The sequence below is a fragment of the Talpa occidentalis genome, unplaced genomic scaffold (genome assembly GCF_014898055.3).
Source record: "Talpa occidentalis isolate TD23 unplaced genomic scaffold, MPIMG_talOcc4v2.1, whole genome shotgun sequence".
NCBI lineage: Eukaryota > Metazoa > Chordata > Mammalia > Eulipotyphla > Talpidae > Talpa > Talpa occidentalis.
The window spans coordinates 16596645-16619618 of NW_026555331.1; the positions used below are offsets into that span (position 1 = coordinate 16596645).

The following is a 22974-nucleotide window of genomic DNA, read 5'->3' on the forward strand; positions in this document are numbered from 1 at the left end:
TTGATCAATTTGGAGGGATGAAAATGCATACATTGTGCAAAAATCAAAAATGATGTAAAAATATATAAAATAAAGAAATAATACTGGTTACAAAAAATATGAAAGTGTAAAATGGAATTTGAGACAATTATAAAAAATATGGAATTCATGTGAAAAAAATATAGCTCTTCCAATCCATGAATGCAACCTCTCTTTCCATTTGTTTAGATCTTCTTTAATTTCTTTCAACAACATTTTGTAGTTTTGCAATGCACAGATCTTGCTCTTGATTGATCATGTTTATTTCTGAGAATGTAATTTTATGCAAATGCAAATAACAATTTAATTCCAATTTCTGTTTGTGGCTAGTATATGGAAATATGATTGATTTTTATACATTGATCTTTAATCCTGCAACTAGCTAAACTCAGTTATTAGCGCTAGTTGTTTTTTTCATTTGTTTGTTTTGATAACGTCCCTGTGACTTTCCACATAGAAGCTCATATTGCCTGTGAATAAAAATAGTTTTACTTCTTCCTTTCTTTGACAGTCATGGAAATAGATGATTTATGAGAACCATCTCACATTGAGGATTCTGTAAATCTACTTCCCTTAATTCCTACTACTCTCTCTTAAATTCTACCTGCCATTTTGTAAACCTTTGGTCTGATGCTCTGCAGAAATTACTGAGGGGACAGGATTCAGCTCATGCTTCAGAATTAAATGTCTGTTTTCTTGTTTCCTTCTCTTTGCCTTCTTCCTCAGACGCAGGATAAGTTCTTAAGAAAGTGACTATAGCTGGGCGGAAGCTGGGATTGAGATGCAAGTGGGCATATCTGTTTTAGGCATCACATTTTAATAAAATATAGACTCATCTCCAGAACTGTTGCATTAATATCGGAGAAACTCAGGAAATTCAGATTTGTAATGGAAGTTGTCACTAGACCATAGCACAAACACTGGAGCCTGAAGAAAAGTGTTCTTCAAAGACTTTGTGTTTTAAAGGTGCATGGCAAAAAAGCATGGTTTTAAAACCTGTTTTTGAATGTGAAATTTTTCTCCTTGGAAAGCTGATGATCCTCATGAGTAGACTGTTACCTTGGAGCATTCACGAAGTAACGAGAATAATGGAAATGCCCGCTTTGAGTATTTTAGCAGCAGTAACTTATCCACACAGGGCTCTTTAATAAACAGTAAAATGTACCGACATGAGTATGAATCTATGATTCCACCATTAGAAAGTTTTGCATTTTACTGATCATATTTACTGTTGAGGTTTATTTTGCAAATTTAATATTATGTTTTGAAGAATGATACTTAGTTGTATACACATTTAAATGACTGGTTCCACTCAAAGTTAATGGATCAGATCTGACTAGGTAAGTGAGGTAGGCACTTTTGGGAGGATCATTTGTAGCTTCTCCAATACTATTTAATGAGCTGGAAAAGCAATTTACTAGGTTTAATGTAGAGGTTGGAAAAAATTTATTCTAACCACCACCCCCCCCAGCAAACACTTTGTGCCTTGAGACCATAGCTTATTCACCTTGTAGGGTCTGGTACACTACCTTCTCTAACAATCCATTTTGATCTGTTGAAGATGTTGTTCTGTTGGAAAAAAGAATAGACTAAAGCTAGATTGTTTTAGATGCATAAACTGCATAAAGAGAGAAATATGCCAGGCAGTCATTCACATTCTAGTATAAATAGCTTTATGGGGATATTTCTTCCTTTTGGAAAGGGAATTTTTATTTGGAATTATTGGAAATGGGTCTAAAATATATGGTGATCATTGTGCAAGTTCTTCCTGGTTGGGAAGATACTTTGTTGAAATTGTTATCACCAAAGATAGTCTTAGCTTGCCTTACAAATTTTCCCAAGAAAATTTATTATCCTATCATATTGTTGTCATTTCCAAAGAATACATTTTCTGACCAGCTTAAAATTGGTGAGTTGGCCACAATTATCCCATCCTTAATTTTACTGAGGGTTATCATCTCCAGGTACTATGCTAAACACATTCAGTACACTGTCTTATTTAATCTCCACTGTAGCACTATGAGGTCTGTGCTACATAACAAGCTGTAAATTGTGCTTATTCTGCACTACAGTATGCATTGGACATGCTGTGATTCATTTAATCTTCCTAACAATTCTCAAATGTCCATGCTATAATTTCCCCATTTTACAGATACAGAAACTGAGATAACAAAGAGAGTATCTGAATTACTAAAGATCCCTCAGCTAGTAAGTGGTAGGACCATGATTTATGTTCAAGCATTCTAGCTTCAGAGTGAGCATTCTTAACCACAGTTGTATATGATGTTATCCTTATCAGTGAGGAAATGGAAGCACAGAGAATAATAACTTGCCCAAAGTCACATGGGCGATAAATAACAGAGCAGGGACTTAGACTCAGGCAGCCAATAAAACCACATAACCTGCAAAACTCATTCCTTATACCACCCTGCATGTCTTCTCTACTTTGACCACTCATTCCAAAGTCACACATGCCTGCTTCCAACCTCAATAAAGATTTCACTGTGGAACTTAAGAAACATTAACTATTGGAATAGAAAGGGAGGAAATTAGCTTTATCATTTATAATCTATCTTACTATCTAGTTTGCTTTAACTCTGAATACATTTTGGACAGTGGTTTGTTGCATTCTCACTGAATTAATTGCCAGCACCAATGCCTTCTTTCTTTTTTGTGGGACCCTCGCCGGTGGCCGGGGAATGAACTGGCGCTGCAGAGGCTGGGGGCAGCCTCGCAGCCCAGCGCTCAACCGCTGCGCCACCAGGGGAGGCCCACCAATGCCTACTTAATCATCCCTAGAGCAGAGTGTCTTCATCTTTAATGACCATATGAATCACCTGATGCTCTTGTTAAAATGCAAATTCTGGTTCAATGGGTTGGGGGTCAACCTGAGACCACATTTCGAGCAAGTTCCCAGGTGATGTTGCTGTAGCTAGAATATGATCCATGCTTTGAGTAACAAGCCTAGATCACTGAATTTTTTCAAACTGCACACAAAGATTTATTCTAGGACCAAGAGTTCAGATTGATAAAAGGGCATTCCCATAGATGGAAGAATGTTTATGGAGTTTAGGAGGATCAAATCTGGGCTGATGGGAATGGCTTGGGAGATAAGATCTGAACTACACAGATTGTCAGGATTAGAAGGGACTTTAAAGGTCATGGTGTCCAGTCATCCCATTGATGTTTGAATCCTGTCAGATTCCTGTCAGGTCAGCTCAGCCTTTGGTTAAAGAATTATCTATGATGAATGGAACTAAACATTCAATAGAAGAAGCAAATTGCAAGATGGCGCCTCATTTGCAGAAACAATCTAAGAGTGAAAAACTCAAAGAGACTGTGATGTCTTGTGCTTGTTCAGACACACATTTGCCTTCATAGTACATTTTCAGAGTCTGAATATTTATTCAAAAGCTTGTAAACCTTATCATCTTATAATGAAAATAAATGCACTCTAACAGAGAATCTGCTGGGAGTGCTTGTTCCCCCATGCATCTGCCTCCCACTACAGAATAAAGACTTTAGTGCTCACTAGCAGGTGAGAAACAGACAGCAGACAGATGTTTGGGAGCTGGGATGTGTCTTAGCTACACTGACTATACAGATGAGGGCATTTGAGAAACCATTTTCAAAGATCAGGAATCATGGGACCATGATTGGTTTCTTTCCAGTTTGATTTTACAACCCGTACCAAAGACATTCCTACCTGGGTCTTCTGTTTTGGACGGATGTCAACTTCTCCTTTCTTTTCACTCACACTGTTGTTTAACAGTTTTCTGCTTTCTGTTTCAGGTGCCTGGGGAGAGCGACAAACAGTGGAAGGCAGCCCTGGTAGTACTGACTGAGAAGGACCTTTTAATCTACGACAGCATGCCACGGAGGAAAGAAGCTTGGTTCAGCCCAGTTCATACCTACCCGCTTCTTGCCACCAGGTAGCCTGGCCTTGTCTTTGGGCACGACGTGTTTGCAGTTGGAAACAACTTTTGATTTGTACAATTATTTCAACACATTATATTACTGCTTACTCTTAGAACCATAGCCCCGAGCTTCTCCAGAATATAGCCACATATTTTTAGCCAGATAGAGGCATGATTGTTTAAGGTCAAACATGGGGCAGCACAGGGAAAAGAACAACCTGCTTGCTTATCCATCACGAAGGGGCGGGGACATCTCTGAGATGGTCCCAGCCTCGCCCTCTTCCTGGATATCCCTGTACACCTGAGCTTTACATTTGTGTAAACGGTCAGAAGTGCAGGTTGAGTTATCCAGCCAGGGCTTTGCTTAGCAGCATAAAGAAGGTCTTATGGGAATGTCCCTCTGTGCTTTTTAAGGCTTTCTCAGCATCAGAGTCCCCTTCCAAGTTCTTCCTACAAAATGGGGCTGTTTCTTAAGACCGTCAGTGCACATTTATTGTTCGTGTGAAATATGAGCCCAGAGGAGACTGACTAGAGGAAACCTACAGGGGCTAGACCCTGGTCTAGGTCACTTTAAATATAATAATAATATAAAAAGGGGCCTCCCTGGTGGCTTAAGGGATTAAGGCACAACCTATGAAGCTGCCCGCAGCCTCTACAGCACGAGTTTGATCCCCTGGCTGGCCAGGGAGCAACCCACATGGCGCAGCAGACCTCTCCTGACTCACCCGCTGCTCCCCTCAGCAGTGTGCTTCTGTTAATCTGCCTGTTCTGTTCCCCACTCTGTCTCTGGTGAATCCTCTAATACCCCACACCTCTGTCCTGTACCCCAGCTCTTGTATGCATAAATAAATCTTTAGAAAAATAATAATAATAATATATAAAGAAAATTTCACAAATGTCATTTGATTTGAGTCACTAAGGCTCAAAAACTTTGGCAAGGTAACTATTAAAGTATTATTGATATTTACAATAAAACTTCAATAACCAAGATCCAAACACCCTAAAATATTCCTATGAGGACTCAGGCAATGCCATGGAGTTGATACAAATGCAGTCCAATCTCCGTCACTTTCTTCAGTTTACATCCACAGTCTTCAGCCAGGAGTATCAGCGGTGGACTTCAAACTCTTGGGAAGACTGAGAATAACTCTGCCTTAGATCTCTTTCCCCAGAAGTAGAACCAGACACCAGGAATAATGAGGAGTGAGATATTTAGCCAGTGTTCCCAGGGGAAACTGAGAAGGAAGTCTGAGCACTAGACACAAGAGAGGAAGCAGAAAGAACTGGAACTAAGAGCTGCATATACAACATGGCAGCCACCAGCCACTTGGTTATTTAAATTATTTAAAGTTAATTAAAAACTTGTAAACTCAGTTCCTCAGTCACACTAGCCACATTTCAAGTGCTCAGCAGTTGTGGCTAGTAGCTGCCATTTTGAACAGCACAGATCTGGAACATTTCCATCATCATAGAAAGTTTTATTGCACAGCACTACATCGGAGGGAGCATGGATGGCTGCATCAGAGTTTTACCTCATTCAGGCAAGGGATGCATGCTCTGGGGAGATGGATGCACAGAAACAGTCCTTAGCATCTGAGGAGCTTTGGGTACTGCACCAGAAGTGCCTGTTACAAAAATGTCACAAGCCACAAGGATTCTAGGTTTGGATTGTGAGCAAAACACCTGAAGAACCCAACCTATTAAGACTCCATCCCACTTGGAAGTAGAAAATGGAAACCCCTGCAGCCTGAATTGTGCTCATTTGGAATAGAAGACAGCATCCAAAGAGCAGTGTCCATCATCGACATTTGAAAGAGACGCACCAGTGATTCCTGACCTCCCAAATCATTGCACTTTTCCCAGTGAACTGCAAAATAAAAATTTATTATAAGGGCTATTAGCCTAATAAGTGATGATAATATTCAGCCTGTCCTCCTGACCTTGATCACCATCTGGTAGCCTGCGAGGCAATGCATGTCTAAAATGTTAAATTCAGGCAAGGGATGCGTGCTCCCCTGGCGTCCATCAGAAGCTAAGGTTGCCTGGAGAGGTGTCATCTTGTAGGCTCTTCAGTAGGATACCAGGGGTGGGGAAGTCCTAAAGAAAGCCATGGCAGGGAACCCTTAAAAGCAAAGCACCCATAAGAAATACTTCATCTCCTCGAGCTGCAGCCTGGAAAAGCAGGAGCTGGAGCTTCCACCCTACTTTTTCTCTCACTAGACCAGGGCTGACCCCCAGACTGATACCCCACCTCCCTCTCTCCAAGTCCTCAACTGCTAAGTGATTGAGGGCATAGTTCCCAAAGCCCAGAAGGAGGCAGATTCTCGTGAAATTGGTTTCCCTGAAAGCCTACAGCTTCAGTTCTGTAGGCAGCTTCCAAGGGTAAGTTTTTAAGCTTGTCTTGATCAGACCCTTAGTTTGATTTCTCTGTATTCTGCATAGCAGTAACACTGTTTGGTATTTATCTTCCTCCTCTGACTTTTTCACTTTAGCATAATCCCTTCCAGCTCTATCCATGTTGCACACTATTGCTCTCATTTGCCAACTCTTTCTCGATTTGTGGGTCAGTAAGTACACTGACCATATTTTAGAAATAATTCTATCACAATGAAAACCTGTAACCAACTGAAAATGGTGGGTCATCATCATAACACCTTTAAAAAAGAAATCTTTTAAAACTTACACTATTGGGTCCTCCTGGTGGCATGAGGGGTTAAGTGTCAACATTATAAAGCTATTGGCAGCCACTGCAGCACAAGTTCAATCCCCAGCCAGGGAGGTGACGCACATGGTGCAGCAGACCTCTCCTGTCATGCCTGCTGCTCCCCTCAGCAGTGTGTTTCAGTCAATCTGCCTGTTCTGCTACCCACTGTGTCTCCGAACCTTCTCCCTCAACTCTGCACCTCTGGCCTACACTCCAGTTCTTGTATGCATAAATAAAATATATCTTAAAAAAAAAGTATATTATCAGCAGCATATGAGCAAACAGAAAGTCTTAAAAAGCATCTCCTTTAAAAAAAATTTTAAAAACTTTATTTACTGGTAGAGAAGACAGATGACTAAAATGGATTTGACACAGGTGGGTTCACACTCCAGTTTTGCACTGTCATGCCCCAGTTGACAGGCTGTATAACATTGAGCAAATCACTTCTCTGATTCTCAGTTTCCTCATCTAAAAGCTGGGATCATAATATCTACTGCAGGCAGATTATTAAAATTAAAATAGGATGACTGTATTAGTCAGCACTGGCTGCCATAAAAATATTGTTGAGACGGTACAGCTTAAGCAATAGGTATTTATTTTCTCATTGTTTTAGAGGCTGGAAATCTGAGATCAGAGGGCCAGTGTGGGCAGTTTCTGGTGACCACATTCTTCCAAGTGTGTAGATGGCTGCCATTTTGCTATGTGTTCTTATCACTTTTGTGTGCATAAGTGTGTGGGGGATGGGCCAAAAGAACACGGTGGTGTCTCTTATTATGAGGGCACTAATCCCATTAGACCAGGGACCCATCCTTATGACTTCATGTAATCTAAATGTCCTCCTATAGACCTCTGTCTCCAAACAACTGAAACATTGGGCTTAGGGTTAGGGCTTTAACATGTGAATTGGTTGTGGGGAGCAGAATTCAATTCATATGTACATGACATGTACAGCCTTATTAAGCATAGTTCCTGGCTCATAGCAGGACTGGACAACTGTCAGCTCCTTGTCCTTCCCCCTAGGGGTGCTGGGAAGCACTGTTCAGTTCATCAGACATAGTCCTCTCTCATGCAAGAACTGACTGGGACAACAGCCAGTAGGAAACAGATTTCTTCTAAATCAAGTTACTCCCTCAGACAGTTCAGAGTTGATTTGTTTATTTGTTCTTTTTTATTAAGCCCAGGCACATCTAATTTATATTTTTCTGGAAATGTAAATTTGATTGGGTTTCATGGCTGGGGCATCTGAAACACAACATGTTTCCAGTGCTCACCGCCCAAGCGGAGGTTTGCGGCGCTCACCTCTCCTGCAGACAAGCATCTGGGGGCCTTTGCGCTTCATCCTGGTGCATTTTAGAGCAGTGCGCTCAGAAAGTCTGCAAACATGTGGTCCTCTTAGCTCTGCTCATCTCTTAGCTTTTTATGAGTCCTTGGGAAAAGAATTTTTGCTTCGCCAAAGCTTATTTTATGTTGCTAAACATTTTTTTTAAAGAGGTAATCTTGTCCGTGTGGAGTGAATGTGTTGTTTTTATCACTGTCGTCATAATTGGTAAATGAGATAGGCCTACTGAGAGCCAGCATTAAGGTCACAATATTTCTGGAATTCTGTAAGAGGCTTAACCCAGAAATTCTGCACACCCAGTCCCAGGGGTTGGCTAAAGTTTGGGAGCAGAGTTTGTAGAGAGTGACGTGGCTTTGAGCCCAGTTTTCAGACCTGTGGGCCTGGAGAAGGATTTGGGGTGGTTCCAAATGAAGGCCTGATGAATACACACTTCTCTCCTTTAGCATCACCATTCCCAAGGGACCAGAGGTGCTGCCTGTCCCCGCTCACCACATTGAGTGAGCTTTGGCGCCTAAGGATCTACCCTGTTTCTAAGCGCTAAAAGAAGTTGCTGCCTCAGGCCAGCCTCAGAAACTTTAGGAATGCTTTCTGCTGAGAAGACTTGGCCAGTTGCATTAGTCAAACATGAAATTACAATCAGCCTGTGGTTTTCTCACTAAGCCTGGGAGGCCTCTTCCTCCTCACCAGTAGAGAATGTTTTGTGGATAGTTCCTAGGGTGGCATAAATGGGACCTTTTCCTGGTATGAAGGGAGAGTGTAGACTTTGTAGTCATGTGGACCTGGGTTCAAATTCTGGACACTATTTGATCCTGGGCAGCTACTTTACCAAAACACAGCACCATGAATTCCTCCTTCACACCTGGAGCCCAGAATAGCAATTTTGAACTACACTGTGCAGACCAAGTGAGAGCATGCATCAGGGCAGTGCTGCACGTGGGGAGTGTCCACCTTCCTCCCTCCGTATTACTGATGGCAGCCGACCATGAAAGGCCTTGAGGTCACAAATGACGTATAGAGGACAATCAGTTGTCTCTGGAAATTCACCCAGATAATTCCACTAAATACTCATGAACTGACTCTAATCTACATTGATGCTCATTGTCTTCTATTAAGTTGGTCTTTGCTCACGGTCAGTGTCCCTAAATCATAGCAACTCTCCAAGACCTGGGAGAGTCTAAGTTTCAACACCGTCTTTAGATGAAATATAGAGAAGATAAAGATAAGGCATTTGTCCTACTATTCTTGATGGAGGGCAGCGTGCAACTCCATCGGCCACTTCTCCTGCCCACACTTGGGTTCTTGTTAGTAATTTTACCCCCTCACTTCTTTCCTAGAGAGTCTGTTGATGCTACTGGCCAGTATTCGAGAGAATCAGAACCAGTTAAGGGATCTGACCAGTTGCTTTTTCCTCTTTCCTTCCTTTTTCTTTTCTCTGTGCGTGTGTGTGTGTGTGAGTGAGTGTGTGTGTGTGTGTGTGTGTGTGTGTGTCTTACACTGTGGCATCTGCTGGGAGATGCTAATTACAGCAATTAAGTAAAATGAGGATGTAATATTGCTTAGCAACCCAGTTACCTAATATGTAATTTTACTAATTTGGCTGAATCTGTGTGCTCTAACTGTTTTTGTTTTAATTAAGGATATTAATAATAATGTTTTCGTATGGAACATTTTATGCAACATTCTCTAACACCTATCCAGAATTAAATTAGTGTATATACATCCCTTATGAGACAGGTTTATTTAATTTTTCTCAAAACAATCAAGCAAAGGACTTATCTGAGGATGTAGGAAAATAATGTAGTCTCGTTCCTGAATTATTGGGAGAGGGAGAAACATTTGTCCTGGCCTCCTAAAGAAATGAACACATCTGTTGCCAACTTCCCCCAAATCTTGGACAAAATTCAGCTTGAAAGTGGGCCTATCGCATTGCCACACTGAACCTCATGAATCCACCATTCAGGACATTTGAAGTAATTTTAATGTATTTCATCCTTTTTAAAAAATCTGGGTCAAGGACCCATTTACATTGAATTCTTTAAATGCACACTGACAAATACTAACCATGAATGTGAAATCTTAATGGCTTTTGCTCTTTTTTTTAAAGAAAATAGTCAATTTCTACCTCCAGACCAAAAAAGGTAACTCTGATTCCCTAACCAACCAAGTCACTATTAAAAACACCAGTTTCTGGGGCCTCCCTGGTGACGCAAGGGGTTAAAATGCAAACTATGAAGCTATCCGCAGCCACTGTAGCACAAGTTCGATCCCTGGCCAAGGAGCTGCCCACATGGCGTGGCAGACCTCTCCTGACTCTCCCACTGCTCCCCTCAGCAGTGTATTTCAGTGGATCTGTCTGTTCTGCTCCCCACTCTGTCTCTGGTGAATCTTCTCACCCCCCACATCTCTAGCCTGCACCCCAGCTCTTGTATGCATAAATAAATCAATCTAAAAAAAAAAAACCCACACCAGTTGCTAAGAATGGATATGAAAAAAGAAAAATAAATAAATGTGAGGCTACAGTTACCTTTCAATATCACTTTTTTCAAGGACGAATCTAGAATTTAGCATTTGGTGGATGTAAACCAAAATTCTTTGGATTTAGCATCAGCTACTGTTTTACGTGGTTGAGGGATTAAGGGTGGAGGAGTCGTAATACCTCACAGCAGTCATTAATCACAAGCTTTTTGGCCAGTGTCCTCTCTGTAGTCTATATATTCATTTAGCCATTTCTTTAACAAACGTTTACTGAGAGTCTGCACTGTGCCTGGTGTTTTGATGCCAGTAAATAGGGCAAGAGATAATCCAATAAAAAGTTCTGCACCGATGGAATGAATGATGATGATGGTTCTCACCATATATTCTGTGCCAGGCACTGTTCGATGTAGCACTCAGGTACTAACTCATGCCATCATCATATCACCTCCATGAGGGAACCATCTGATCATTTCCAGCTGGAAGAGTGGAGAATTAAGTACTATAGGAGGTTTAGCAAGATCCTTCAACAGGCAAGGAGCTGAACTGGATTATCTGACTCTCTGTCCCCTCCTCTCTCTGACTTCCTTCTCTTGCCTTACTCTCTCATATGATCAGGTCCCATTCATTTATCCAGTTGTCCCCACTCCTAGCTATAGTGGCAGGATTGACACGGAGCAGGTTTTCTGATCCAGTAGACCAGGGTAAAGGAGGAGAGAGTCCTGGAGTCCTCGGTGGCTTTTGCAGGCTTTTATTGGGATTTACCAGGTACACGGCAGGCAGGGGTGCTGCGGGGCCAGGAGGCTGGCAGGCCTCCCAGCCCCCAGCAAGTCTTCACTCTATCTGGGCTCTCCGGCGTTTACTGGTGGTCTCTGCTGCTCTGCTTTTCCTTCTGCTTCTGCTTCTCTTGGCTTCTGCTGGTGTCCCCCTGACGCCACCCTTAAAAGCCCAGTCTTAGCCCAGGTGAATCCCATCTACCTATGCCCACACCCTACTCCAGGTGCCCGCCATCAGGCATGCATCCAGGACTGCAGGGTTCCGTCATCCATCCTAATGGCGGGAGGGCAGAAAAGCCTGATACTTTTTACTTACCCTACACTAGCTAACAGGAAATGTAAAATCTTGCTGGAGTTTGTTTATCTTCACATCCAGCCATGGAACTGCGTATCAGAATTTTGTAACCAGGAAACAAAGCCTGTCCTTGGGCGTCTCAAGCAGTTTCAGATAAAACTTAGAAATTGGGTGTGAATTGAAGCTTGAAGTCTGTCCCAAGGTGCCAGTTTTGTTTTTGGTTTTTTTTTTTTTTTTTTCCCTAGCTGGGTATCTTCTCCTTGGAGACCACGTTTTCGTGGTTGCTGTAGTTTCATCCCAGCCAAGGATAAGAGACAGATGGTTATATTTTCAAGGATACACAAATAGCTTAAAATGTAAAAAATTGAAAGATAAATAATAGCTGTTTTAGAATCTCCCCCTGGGACTGCAGATCAGGAAAGATCTTTGGGAAGGATCTCGAGAGAAATGTAGAAAGATGGTCCCGGGCAGAGTGGGAGAAATGCAGGCAGACACAGTATATCCTTAGTCTTATCTTTTCAGCAGTTCAAATGATGACTTTTGAGATCTTAATATGCATCTGGCATTTGCTTGGTACTTAATGTCCAGAATGTGGCTACAGTAATGGGTAGCAAAGCATGGTCTGCAAAGGAAAAGCCCATTAAGTGGCCTTTTCACTAGTCCCAAATTTTAAAATTGTGTGTGTGTGTGTGTGTGTGTAATTGCCCTGGCAAAATTGAAGTTAAAGCATGCATTCAAGCAGTTATTCAACCAGGTTTCATTTTCTAGTTTTGAGGTTTTTATAAGGTAGGGAGCTACCTTATAAAATCAATTGAGAGATACACAATCAATGAGAGATACACAAATTTCCTAGCATGGAGGTCTTCGAGCCTTGGGAGATGAGGTGGTAATCTTTGTACGGTGGGGTAAATGGGTTGATGATGGTGTTGGAATTCTGGGGGAAGGGAACTTACCTTGAGATCATCCCATGCTTGGACTTGCGTTCCAGCAGATCGCTGTGCTGTCAACAGCAAGTGTATTCCCCGATCATCTTCTTACCCAGGAACTGTCAAACTTGACCTTGAGCAACACGCCTTACAGGCTGGGCGCCCACGAACCACCCGCGGGCTGCCAGCTCAAGCCATCTCAGCCCTGCTGGGAGTGCTCCTACTTTACCTTAGATCCCTAGAAGCAAACTTCTGCTCCAAGTGAGTCTCCAAGGATAGGCCAAGCTGCCGAGATGGCTTTGATTGAACCACGGAGCCTCCAGGTGAGAACACTCAGCTCTTGGGAAGTCCTTGATCTGACTATGCTTGGCCTCCCCTACAGGTGTCAGTCTTCTTTTCCACTACTCCTGCAGAATTTCTTTTTGCAGGAAAAAAAAAATCTCCAAATTATGCTCTTTACGAATTAGTCTGGAATATGTGACTGTTTTGATTATTGTCTTCCAATATCATGATATTTTTATGAACTATATTTTAGGATCATTGATTCCCTTTGTAATTCTATTTACAGTATGAATTTACATACATTATTCCGAGTAGGGGGCCGTAAGTTTCTTCACACTGCTAAAGGATTCTTGGCATAAAAAGATGAAGACATCTCGCTTCAAGCTTGGTGCCTGGGACTGAACGCTGTGTTTCAGGCATGGTCTGGTGAGTGCAGGGACAAACCAGGCCGTCACCTGCTTTCAGTCCTTTAGTACTGTTTAAGTCCACTTGAGTGTCATTAGCAGCTCTGGATGAAACCACCATCAACTACATTTCTACCAGGGGTTCTACATCCTGCCTCTCCCATTCTGGTTGTGTTATTTGTTTTGGGTTCCAACTACAGAGCTCGCGTCCTGATTCTGGGTCTTGTCTTCTTCCCAGTTTTGGGCCATTTGCCGATCTGATGTCCAGGTTCTTCACATCCTCATAAAAGCCATTGATAAAAATATTTAGCAGAATAGGTGTGAGGACGTGGCTCTGCCTCCATTGTGAAAAGGGCCAGTCCATAGCCACAGCTTCCAGATGTTAGGTGTTGAGAGCTGGACATGGGCTGTGTAGAATAACTCATCCAGACACATGCAAAAGGAACTCATCTCGTGTCCCACCACTGAGCTGCCGCTAACATTAAACAGCAAACAAAACATGCAAGCCACACTGTGTCAGGATGGGTATATTTTTAAGAATAATGTTGGTCCTTATACTAAAAATGAAAGTGAAAGATTTGGGTTCCTTTCTGTCTCACATAGCCTTTTAAAAAGTGCCATTTGTATAGCTTAGGGACAATTTTTTTTAAAGATTTATTTATGCATACAAAAATTGGGGTACAGGTCAGAGGTGGGGGGTGGAGGATTCACCAGAGACAGAGTGGGGGAACAGAACAGGCAGACTGACTGAAATACACTGCTGAGGGGAGCAGCAGGTGAGACAGGAGAGGTCTGCTGCACCATGTGGGTAGCTCCCTGGCTGGATGGGGATCGAACTTGTGTTGCAGGGGCTGCAGATAGCTTCACAGTGCTGTGCTTAACCCCTTGCACTACCAGGGAGGCCCTTTAAAAAAAAAAAAAAAAGATTCATGCTTAGGGAAAATTTTAAGAATAAAGAAATAATAGTGAAGTCATCCATAAAATTCCTCAGCATTTTAATGAGCTGTTTGCAAGTGCTCTTTTTACATAGTTGAATTGTGAATATAGAACTTCACACTGGCTGTATAGGCATTTCCTCACATTACCCGTGAACTTGTATGTCACTTTCAAGGTTTGTGTAATACTCCATCTGGAGGATGTGAGACCATGTGCATGTGTCGCTGACGTACTTCACTTGGTGTTAATTTGGGACAAGCACCCTTTTGTAGCCAGTACACACGCTGGGAGTGGGAGATAATTTGCTTTTTCTCAGAGTTTACATTAAATACCTCATGTTTCGTTAACCAATATTGACACAGTCCAGAGAATACATAATTCAGCATGTCTGCTATTCTTCAGAATAACCAACTTGTTCTTCAGTATAAATATTAGCTAAGTCACACTTAGTTGAGAAATCCAATTTTCTTCTTCCCTTTTCTTTTCAATTAGAATTTGATGATGAGATAAGTAGAGGGGCATTCGGGTTGTTTCCATAGCTTGGCTGTTGTGGAATAAGGCTGCAATGAACCTGGGCATGGTGGTGGGCCAGGAGGGGGGTAAACATCTCTTTAAGATACTGATTTTGCTCCGTTCAGCTATTCCTGGAAGAGGGATTGTTGGATCACATGACTGCTCTAGTTTTTAATTTCTAAGAAACCACCATACTGTTTTTGATAATGGCTCACCAAATGACATACTCACCAAGAGTGTACAAAGCTTCCCTTTCTCCAGATTCTTGCCCACATTTGTTGTTTTCTTTATTAAGATTTTTTTTTATTTATACAAGAACCGGGGTACAGGCCAGATACATGGGAAGGTGAGAGGAGTCACCAGAGATAGAGCAGGGAACAGAACAGGCAGACTGACGAAATACACCGCTGAGGGGAGCAGCGGGCGAGACAGGAGGGGTCTGCTGTGCCATGTGGGATTCTCACTTGCTGGCTGGTGGGGATCAAACCCGTGCTGCAGAGGCTGTGGGCAGCTTCACAGCACAGCACTCAACCACCTGCCTGTGCCACCAGGGGAGTCCCCTCTTGCCCACATTTGTTATGTGAGGAACTTCTCTATCTTCCAAGAATTTTACACCGGAAAGACTTCCATCAAGATTGTCTTCAAGTTGGCATTGCAAATCACCCCTCCCATGTAATTGCCACTTCGTAAGTTAAAGAAAGCTCCTCAGAGTTATACAACAAGCTTGTTGGTTGAAATTCAACAGGCTGCAATATGTTTTATTGCACTGATAATTTTGGCCTACAATATTTAAGCTGACCAGAGAAAATAAGCTTTTGGATTTCCTTTGTGCAGTTTTTAATCTAAAGGTAGCAGACTTGTTTGCTTAAGAAAATAATTCCCCCATCTACCAAATGAACAGGTCACATGAACTCTCTCTAGCAAGTGATAAAATGTTTCTTTCTGCATTAAAAGATAAGGTGGATCTGGCAAATACCTGGAGAGAAATAACATTTATTAAATTATACACAAAACCCTAAGAGAAGTAATAGTTACTAAATTATACTCATGTTATTCTGCAAATTATTGATATGAGCATCTCTCCCCAAAGGGGGCTGAGATCTGGGGAAGAGAGAGCTTGAGAGATGTGCTGAAAGGGGGCAAGTGAGAAGTAGGAGCCGGTGCCTCCTCAGAGTTTGCACCAAGTGACTCTGATTCCTCCTGCTTCAAGTCTGACCTTCCAGAAAATATTTACTATGCAAGTCATATTTTATGCTGAGCAGAGGTCCTGAAGTCAGTGTGAAAACCTGTGATAAAAATCCACTCTTGAAAATTCCTTAAATCTCCAATAATGTACAATTATCTTGCCAGTTCTTTAACACGCACACAGATTGCTCCTCCTTCGATGGAGTCCTGTGGTCATCAGCTTGCATGCAGGCTACTTGGAATGAAAATGCATGCCCAGAAGTACAGATGCTCCAAACAAGGAGACAGGAGGGAAATACAATGTATTCTCTTTCCCACCTCATGCTCACATTGGGACAAATATATGCCCAGGAATGGAACCGTGGGGGAAATACACACACAACTTAAAGCTTTCTCTCATTCACTTAATATTTGTTTTTGGCTGAGTGTGTATAGTTGAGTTTGTCTGGCTATAGTTGAAGTCATATTGTTCAGTTCCTTTGTGGACTGAGTCCAATGCCATGTTCATGGGCACTTTCTTAATTTTACTCTTCCATCGGTAAGCAACTACAAGAGATGGCAGGAAACCATGGTGAACATGAGGAGATAATGGATCCTTTGGTTCTAGATCAGAAACTTGAGGACTAATCACCCATTTGGGGACTTTGATCTGGTGCCACGTCAAGTGCATAAAATGGTTTCCTTTCAATGATTTTTCTCTCTCTCTTTCTCAACAGGCTGGTCCATTCAGGTCCAGGGAAAGGATCACCCCAGGCTGGCGTGGACCTGTCCTTTGCGACACGAACTGGAACCAGGCAAGGAATTGAAACACATCTCTTCAGGGCAGAGGTCAGCAGGGACCTCTCGCACTGGACAAGGAGCATAGTCCAAGGTTGCCACAACTCTGCCGAACTCACTGCTGAAATCACCACAGGTGAGCATGGCCGGCGATGGGTTGTTGACAGGAAGATCATCCTCTACTCTGGCCTCAAAGTAGTTTCCATTACTGGCCTTCGGGCTACTAAGAGTCTAGCAAGAAACTGAGATTCCTCTAAATTAATGTACTGTGTGATCTACTGGAGATTTTGGTTGTGGAAAACCTTATCCTATCATCATGTAAAAGAAGTTAATGACTTGGGTAATTAGATGTCATTGTCCTACCTATCACTTTGGAGGCTTTCTGAAAGCATGGACTTGAAGGCACAAACTGGTAGAGTTCTTGTTATAAACAAGAGAAATAGATTCTGAGTAATTTATCACAAAATAAAATTTTTCAAAATATGTCAGGTAGCTCACAAAACTGATCAGAAAACTGGAGAACCAAACTCTGAAGAACAGAATGAAAGGCATTTAGCTGCAGAAAGTAGAGAAGATTCCCATAAACTGAACTCTATTGGGACAGCAAAATGATGAGGCTATTGATAGGCTGACCAGACAATAACAAAGAGTTGTATGAACTGAGTTAGCAGGGTGGCAGAAGAGAAGAAATTATGGAAATGACGAAAGGTGCAACAGTTACAAATGGAAAGATGCCTCCAGAGAGTTAGGGAAAGGGGCTGATGTTGTAATCAGAACTTCAATTAACTCTGTAATGTGTTCAATTTATCCTGTGTAGATTGAGAACATCTTCAGATAACCGATTCCATTATGGAAAGGCCATGAATACCTTTTGAGGTCAACTAGAATTAAAAGTAATTACTATCAGTTCATTTGGAATAGCCAATGGCAGAGCTTTGAAGTTCAAACATAGAGGAAGGAAAACAGCCCAACACCATTGAAGCACAGTTGCCCACATTCTGCAGGTGGAAGAAATGAAAAATTGCAAAAATGAGCTTTCACGATAAAGTCATGCACACACCTGTGCCTCTTGTCCCTGGTCATCCATGTCACATCCATCCATCTGGAAGGAGACAAGGGTCTAAGATTTCCTGTGGGGCTTGCTCAGAGGACGCGTATACCTGTTAGAGAACACTGGTGGGAAGGACCAGCCTTCGGTATAAGTTGCAGGTGCCCATGGTTAATCGGAGGCAGGGCTTCAACGAGAAGGCGGGGCTTCACCAGAAGTTTATTGAGAAGCCACCTGACTGTGAGCAGTTGGAGATTCCTATTTCCTTCCTCAATCTTGGAATCATCCCCTCTCCCTATCCTTACCACTCATGAGGGAGGAAAGTAAAAAACTCTTTGCCAAGTTCCTCCCTATATCCTAAGCACCAGGGTGTAAGAATGATAAATGGCACAGAGAAGAAAGAACTCCAGTTATGAAATCTAAAAACCACCTGGATGGCGACCACTTCAAAACCTTCAGCATTGCTGTAATAGTAAATTAAGGTCTTGCTTCAGAAGTTTGTGCCAAGGTGAAATTCAGTTGGGCTTATAAAACTAAGCTGAGCTAATGATGGCAGAGTAAACAATAAAGCCCTTACTCTTACTCCTCCCAACCCCCACTCCCAGCAAAGAAAATATCTGGTTTCCCTAAAGAACCTTAAGATGTATCTGAGAGCTGGGGCCAATTTCCTTGCCAGGATCGGTTAAATGTGGTGTTTTGTAAGGGGGAAAAAAAAAATCCAATCTAATACTTAATAACCTTTTCCAGAACTCTTTGACGCAGCCACAGGATGGCATAGAGCAGGATATCTATGACCCAAGCAGACGGGTGAAGGAGGAGAATTCTGGAGCCCTCGGTGGCTTTTTCAGGGTTTTATTATCAGGTACATGGCAGGCAGGGGTGCTGGGGGGACAGGAGGCTGGCAGGCACTCCAACCCCCAGCAAATCTTGATGCTTACTGGGCTCTCCAGCATTCTCTCTTGGCCTCTGGTTCTCTTCCCATCTCTCGCTTGTTCTTCTGGTCGTTGTGTTCTGGTGGTTCTGTTGTTCCGCTGGTGTCCCCATAACACCGCCCTTATAAGCCCAATCTCTCGGCCTAGTGGGGTGTGGGCCTCACATGCCCACACCCCACTCCAGGTGCCCACCATCAGGCATGCATTCAGGACCACAGGGATCCATCTTCAATCCTAATGGCAGGAGGGCAGAAAAGCCTGACATCATTTACCCTGCAACAAGTCTTCCTAAACAGGAACTCAGATTTGGTGGCAGTCCCCTGTCTGGCTCATAAGCCTCAAGTGCTGGTATCTTTTCCTAAGCACAAGGACCTCAGATTAAACACTTGTCCCAACCTCATCAAAAGGCCTCAGTCTTGGTCCTTTTAATGAGAGGGCACCTTGTGGGTACCACCCGGAGTTCCTGATGCCACACCTGACACCCACCCACAGCAGCAGCTTTCCAGGACCCCAACTTGTCAGGCACCAGGGAAATATAAAAGTGCTCCTTTCTGTGTACAAAATGAGTTTCGTTCAACTTAAAAAAAATAAATATGAAATTATTTAAGTCTTCACACTTAACTCTTAGGTAAGTGTTACATTGATCAAGCTTGTTAATGTAACTGGAAATGCTGGCTTTTTTTTCACCAGGTGGTAGACATGGCATTGATTTTGCATGTATTTAGGGGGTATGTGTGTCTGTGTGTGTGATGATGATGATGATGATGATACAGATGATAATTATTCTAAATCAAATGTCAGGCTTTCCCGGATTGAGGCAAGGCTATTGGAAAGCAGGTTCACCAGTTTGTTCCCAGATGCTGAGAAAAGCACAAAAGCACAGAGAAAGTGCAGTAAATCCCAGGAAAAGGCATTTCTTTCCATTCACTTCTTTTAGTGTCATGGTGCAAGTTAAATCACGGTACAAGTAAAATCTATGTAAGAAGAATATTTGCAGATACAACGACTAGATTTTTAACTTTAGAAATTTGTGTCTGTTCCCTGGGAGACGGAGGAGAATTGAAGTGTTAAGTGCTCGGGAACTAGAATAACTTCCATTTTTCATTCCTCCTCTGTGTCTCTCCCTCAGCGTGCACCTACAAAAACCAGGAGTGCCGTTTGACCATCCATTATGAGAATGGATTTTCTCTAACCACTGAACCACAGGAGGGTGCCTTTCCCAAGACAATCATACAGTCTCCTTATGAAAAGCTGAAAATGTCTTCAGATGATGGAATCAGGATGCTGTATTTAGATTTTGGAGGCAAAGATGGAGAGATTGTAAGTGTACTTGTCTTTCAGTGTTGTGATTTTCAGCTGTTCATCCCACATACCTGTAATGATTTGCAAACATAATGTTGTCTCACATTCTTTAACATTTGACTATTAAATAATTTGCAGATTCACATCTTATTTGATCCTTGAAAAACAGGATCCCGTGATTTCAAAGCTCTTTTACTTTGGTCTCATTTCCTACTAAAAATATCACATAAATATTTGAACCAAAGGAAAGAATCCTTTACAATGTCAGCATGCAATTCTTATCATGTAGAGTCCTGCAGGTTTCTGCATTACACAGTCCTGGCCTTCGGGAAGGCCTTCCAGGAGCAGACAGAAAAGAGCGAGAAGCAAAGGAGCTGGATCAGGGACAAGACAGAAGGGCCAGGCAGGAAGCAAAGAGAAATCTGTTGACTCTACATGAGTGGAAAGAGGGTCAAACCAGGGCAGTTTTTGGCCAAGACAACTAATGCCCAACAAAATTAGCAAATTTGTCAGTTAAGGTAACATTTATACTTCTCATATCAGTGCACGCCACCCATGTATTTCAGCTCACGATTTCCTGTGATCCTTAGTGCCTACCGTGGTGGAAAAAGTCTATTTCCTCCGTTTGACAGAAGGGTGAGAATGGCACATTCTCCTACTTGCTCACAAGTGCAGCTCCTGACATTTCTCAGAACGACGTGGTGTGTTGTTTCAACTGTCGAATATAGAACTTCAGAGAGGACCTTGATCTTGTACTAACTAGTCTCATTAGTCACTAGTCACTAGGCTAGTCAGCTAATATGGGTTGACTTCATCTTGATAAGAAAAATGGGGAATATGGAGAATGCAGAGAAAAGTCTCAATGTTAAAGATCCAGTCATTTCCATCCAGCTACTGCCTTCCATAATCACTGCCCCTTAGCCCTTCCAATCTCTCCACAATTACTTCAGTCATTTCTCCTGTGGGACTTTATTGATAATTCTCTCAGGGTATGTGGCAGAGGCTGATGGACTACACTTGAATGAGTGTTGGGGCCTCAATCTCCAGCATCGTCGTTGTTCCAGATGTTACAGCACTGCTGGCTCCAGCACCTGAGACTTCTCACCATGAGCCCACAGGCAGTCTCGAGGAAGCCCCCAGCCCAAGAGCTATCCCTGTAGCTGACAATTGATCTAATTGTTGATTTCCAGCCAGTTGTCTTTCTATCCTTGAAGTGAATCCATGGAAGTTTAGATTTTGTTGTTATTGCTGTTGTTTACTTATGCATTTCAATCAGTAAGTCCAGCCTGAAGCATCAGTTTGGAAACACAGACGTGATCTGAAAATCCAGTTTACTAAGAATATTTCTAGTTCAGTTGCTTGTTCTATCATTCACTCAATTGTGTGGGTTTTTTTTTCCCCCAAAAGGTGACTACTCCCTAGCAAAGTGGAAAAGAACAAGAACTGCCTTTCCCTTGGCTTGAAAATTTAAGGCTATTTTTGCACAGGAGGAAAAGTACTTATGTCCACATTTCAGCCTTTCTGCCTGTAATTATGACCTGATGTGGAAGATTTAGGAAGGACTAGTTTTTTGCTGCCAGTACATTAGGCTGATGACACTACTCCCTCACTGTCTAGTTGAGCAACCCCAAAAGGCAGATCTCAGGCCTTTCCCAGATGATAGAAGGGAGCAGACCTGAGGTTTATGAAATGCAGTACATCGAAAGTTAGTTGGTGAGTCTATAACTCCCACCGTCTTGGGCTGATCCTTTTACTTCTTTATACCTGAGTCTCCTCGATCATAAAATACAGTGACTAAGTCAGCTTTAAGTATACTTGCAAAAGTTGCAATCCATGTTAAAGAACTAGAATATTATAGGAAGCCCTGAATATGGTGTCAGGGTGCAAAATAATCCATCCTATCCATTTTGGGCACTTCTTGGGCTAGATGAGTAATTAAAAGAGCAGGAGATGGGTTAACAAAAGAAAAACATGAATTTAATGTATTTATAGGGAATTCACATAGTTGTAAATTCTAAAGAATAATGGAGCAGTCCAGGAATATTTATCCTGTGGTTTAGGATCTGGGGCCTCAAGAACAGAGAGGAGGAGACAAGAAGGGAGTGACCTTATCCTTACTCTTAGAGCATGTTTACGGATAAACCCAGAACTGGATGACACCCCCAAACCAAATTCTTCTAGGCCCTAAAATGGAGAAGAGTGATCAGTTCTTCAGTTAGGAAAAGGGCAGAAGTTTAGGACATGATGATCTCTTTCCCTCAGCTTTCAGCATCCTCACTGCTCTCACTGAGACAATCTATTCTTTGTGTAATGGTAATAGACCCCTCACAGCTATCAGGGCCTTCCTTGGCCTCTGGTTCCTGTACCATGGAGAGGAGAGGCCTGTTCTGGGCTTATGGAGAACTCCATTTGGGGGGACTGACCGCACACTGGTATCAAATAGACCTGCCGGTGAGTTCACTTTCTCCTGACTGTAAGATCTATGATCTCAGAAAACTTTGTAACTTCTCCAAGTCTCAATTTCCCATATAAAATCTAGAGATAGTGCCTTCCTGGTGATGCAAGGCGCGAGTTGCAGCACTATTAAGCTATCCACAGCCACCTTCTCCCCTCAGCAATTTCAGTCAAATCTGCCTGTTCTTTCCCCACTCTGTCTCTGGTGAATCCTCTTACTCCCCACCCTCTGCACCTCTGGCCTATACCCCAGCTTTTGTATGCATAAATAAATAAACCTTAAAAAAAACCCTAGAGATAATAGGATACTTGTTGGGGAGGTTCGGGAGGGGGTTTTGGGTGAATTAAATAATATTGTGCGTAGTAAACACAGCACAGTAGCTGGTTCATGGTAAGTACAATGTAGATAGTATATGTTCTGGTTGTTATTCCCCAATAGTATCATCATAACAAAATTAGAGACAGCAGATGAGAATCAGGAGCACCTCCCATTCTCCTACTTTAGGGCAGGAGTGAGTGATATCAGGTGATAAAAAATTTCAACCTGATTACCATGCTGTGATCTTTAGCAACACACGAGAAGGATGAGGCTTTCGAAGGGGCCTTAACAGACGTCTATGTACATGCTTATCACAGCTAAAGAGGCCGGGACTCTGAAGCCACAGCTGCTTAGCAGTGTGGGGTCTGTGTTTTA

At 42.4% G+C, this 22974-nt stretch overlaps 1 protein-coding gene across 1 annotated transcript in view; it reads left to right on the plus strand.

The window, feature by feature from the left end:
* SNTB1 (syntrophin beta 1) overlaps window positions 1-22974 on the plus strand; it is a 208622-nt gene that overhangs the window by 178039 nt on the left and 7609 nt on the right. Inside the window, exons 4-6 of the mRNA XM_037502188.2 lie at window positions 3811-3950; window positions 16484-16680; window positions 19654-19844. Coding sequence (XP_037358085.1) covers window positions 3811-3950; window positions 16484-16680; window positions 19654-19844 — 528 coding nt within the window. The remainder of the gene's footprint in view (window positions 1-3810; window positions 3951-16483; window positions 16681-19653; window positions 19845-22974) is intronic.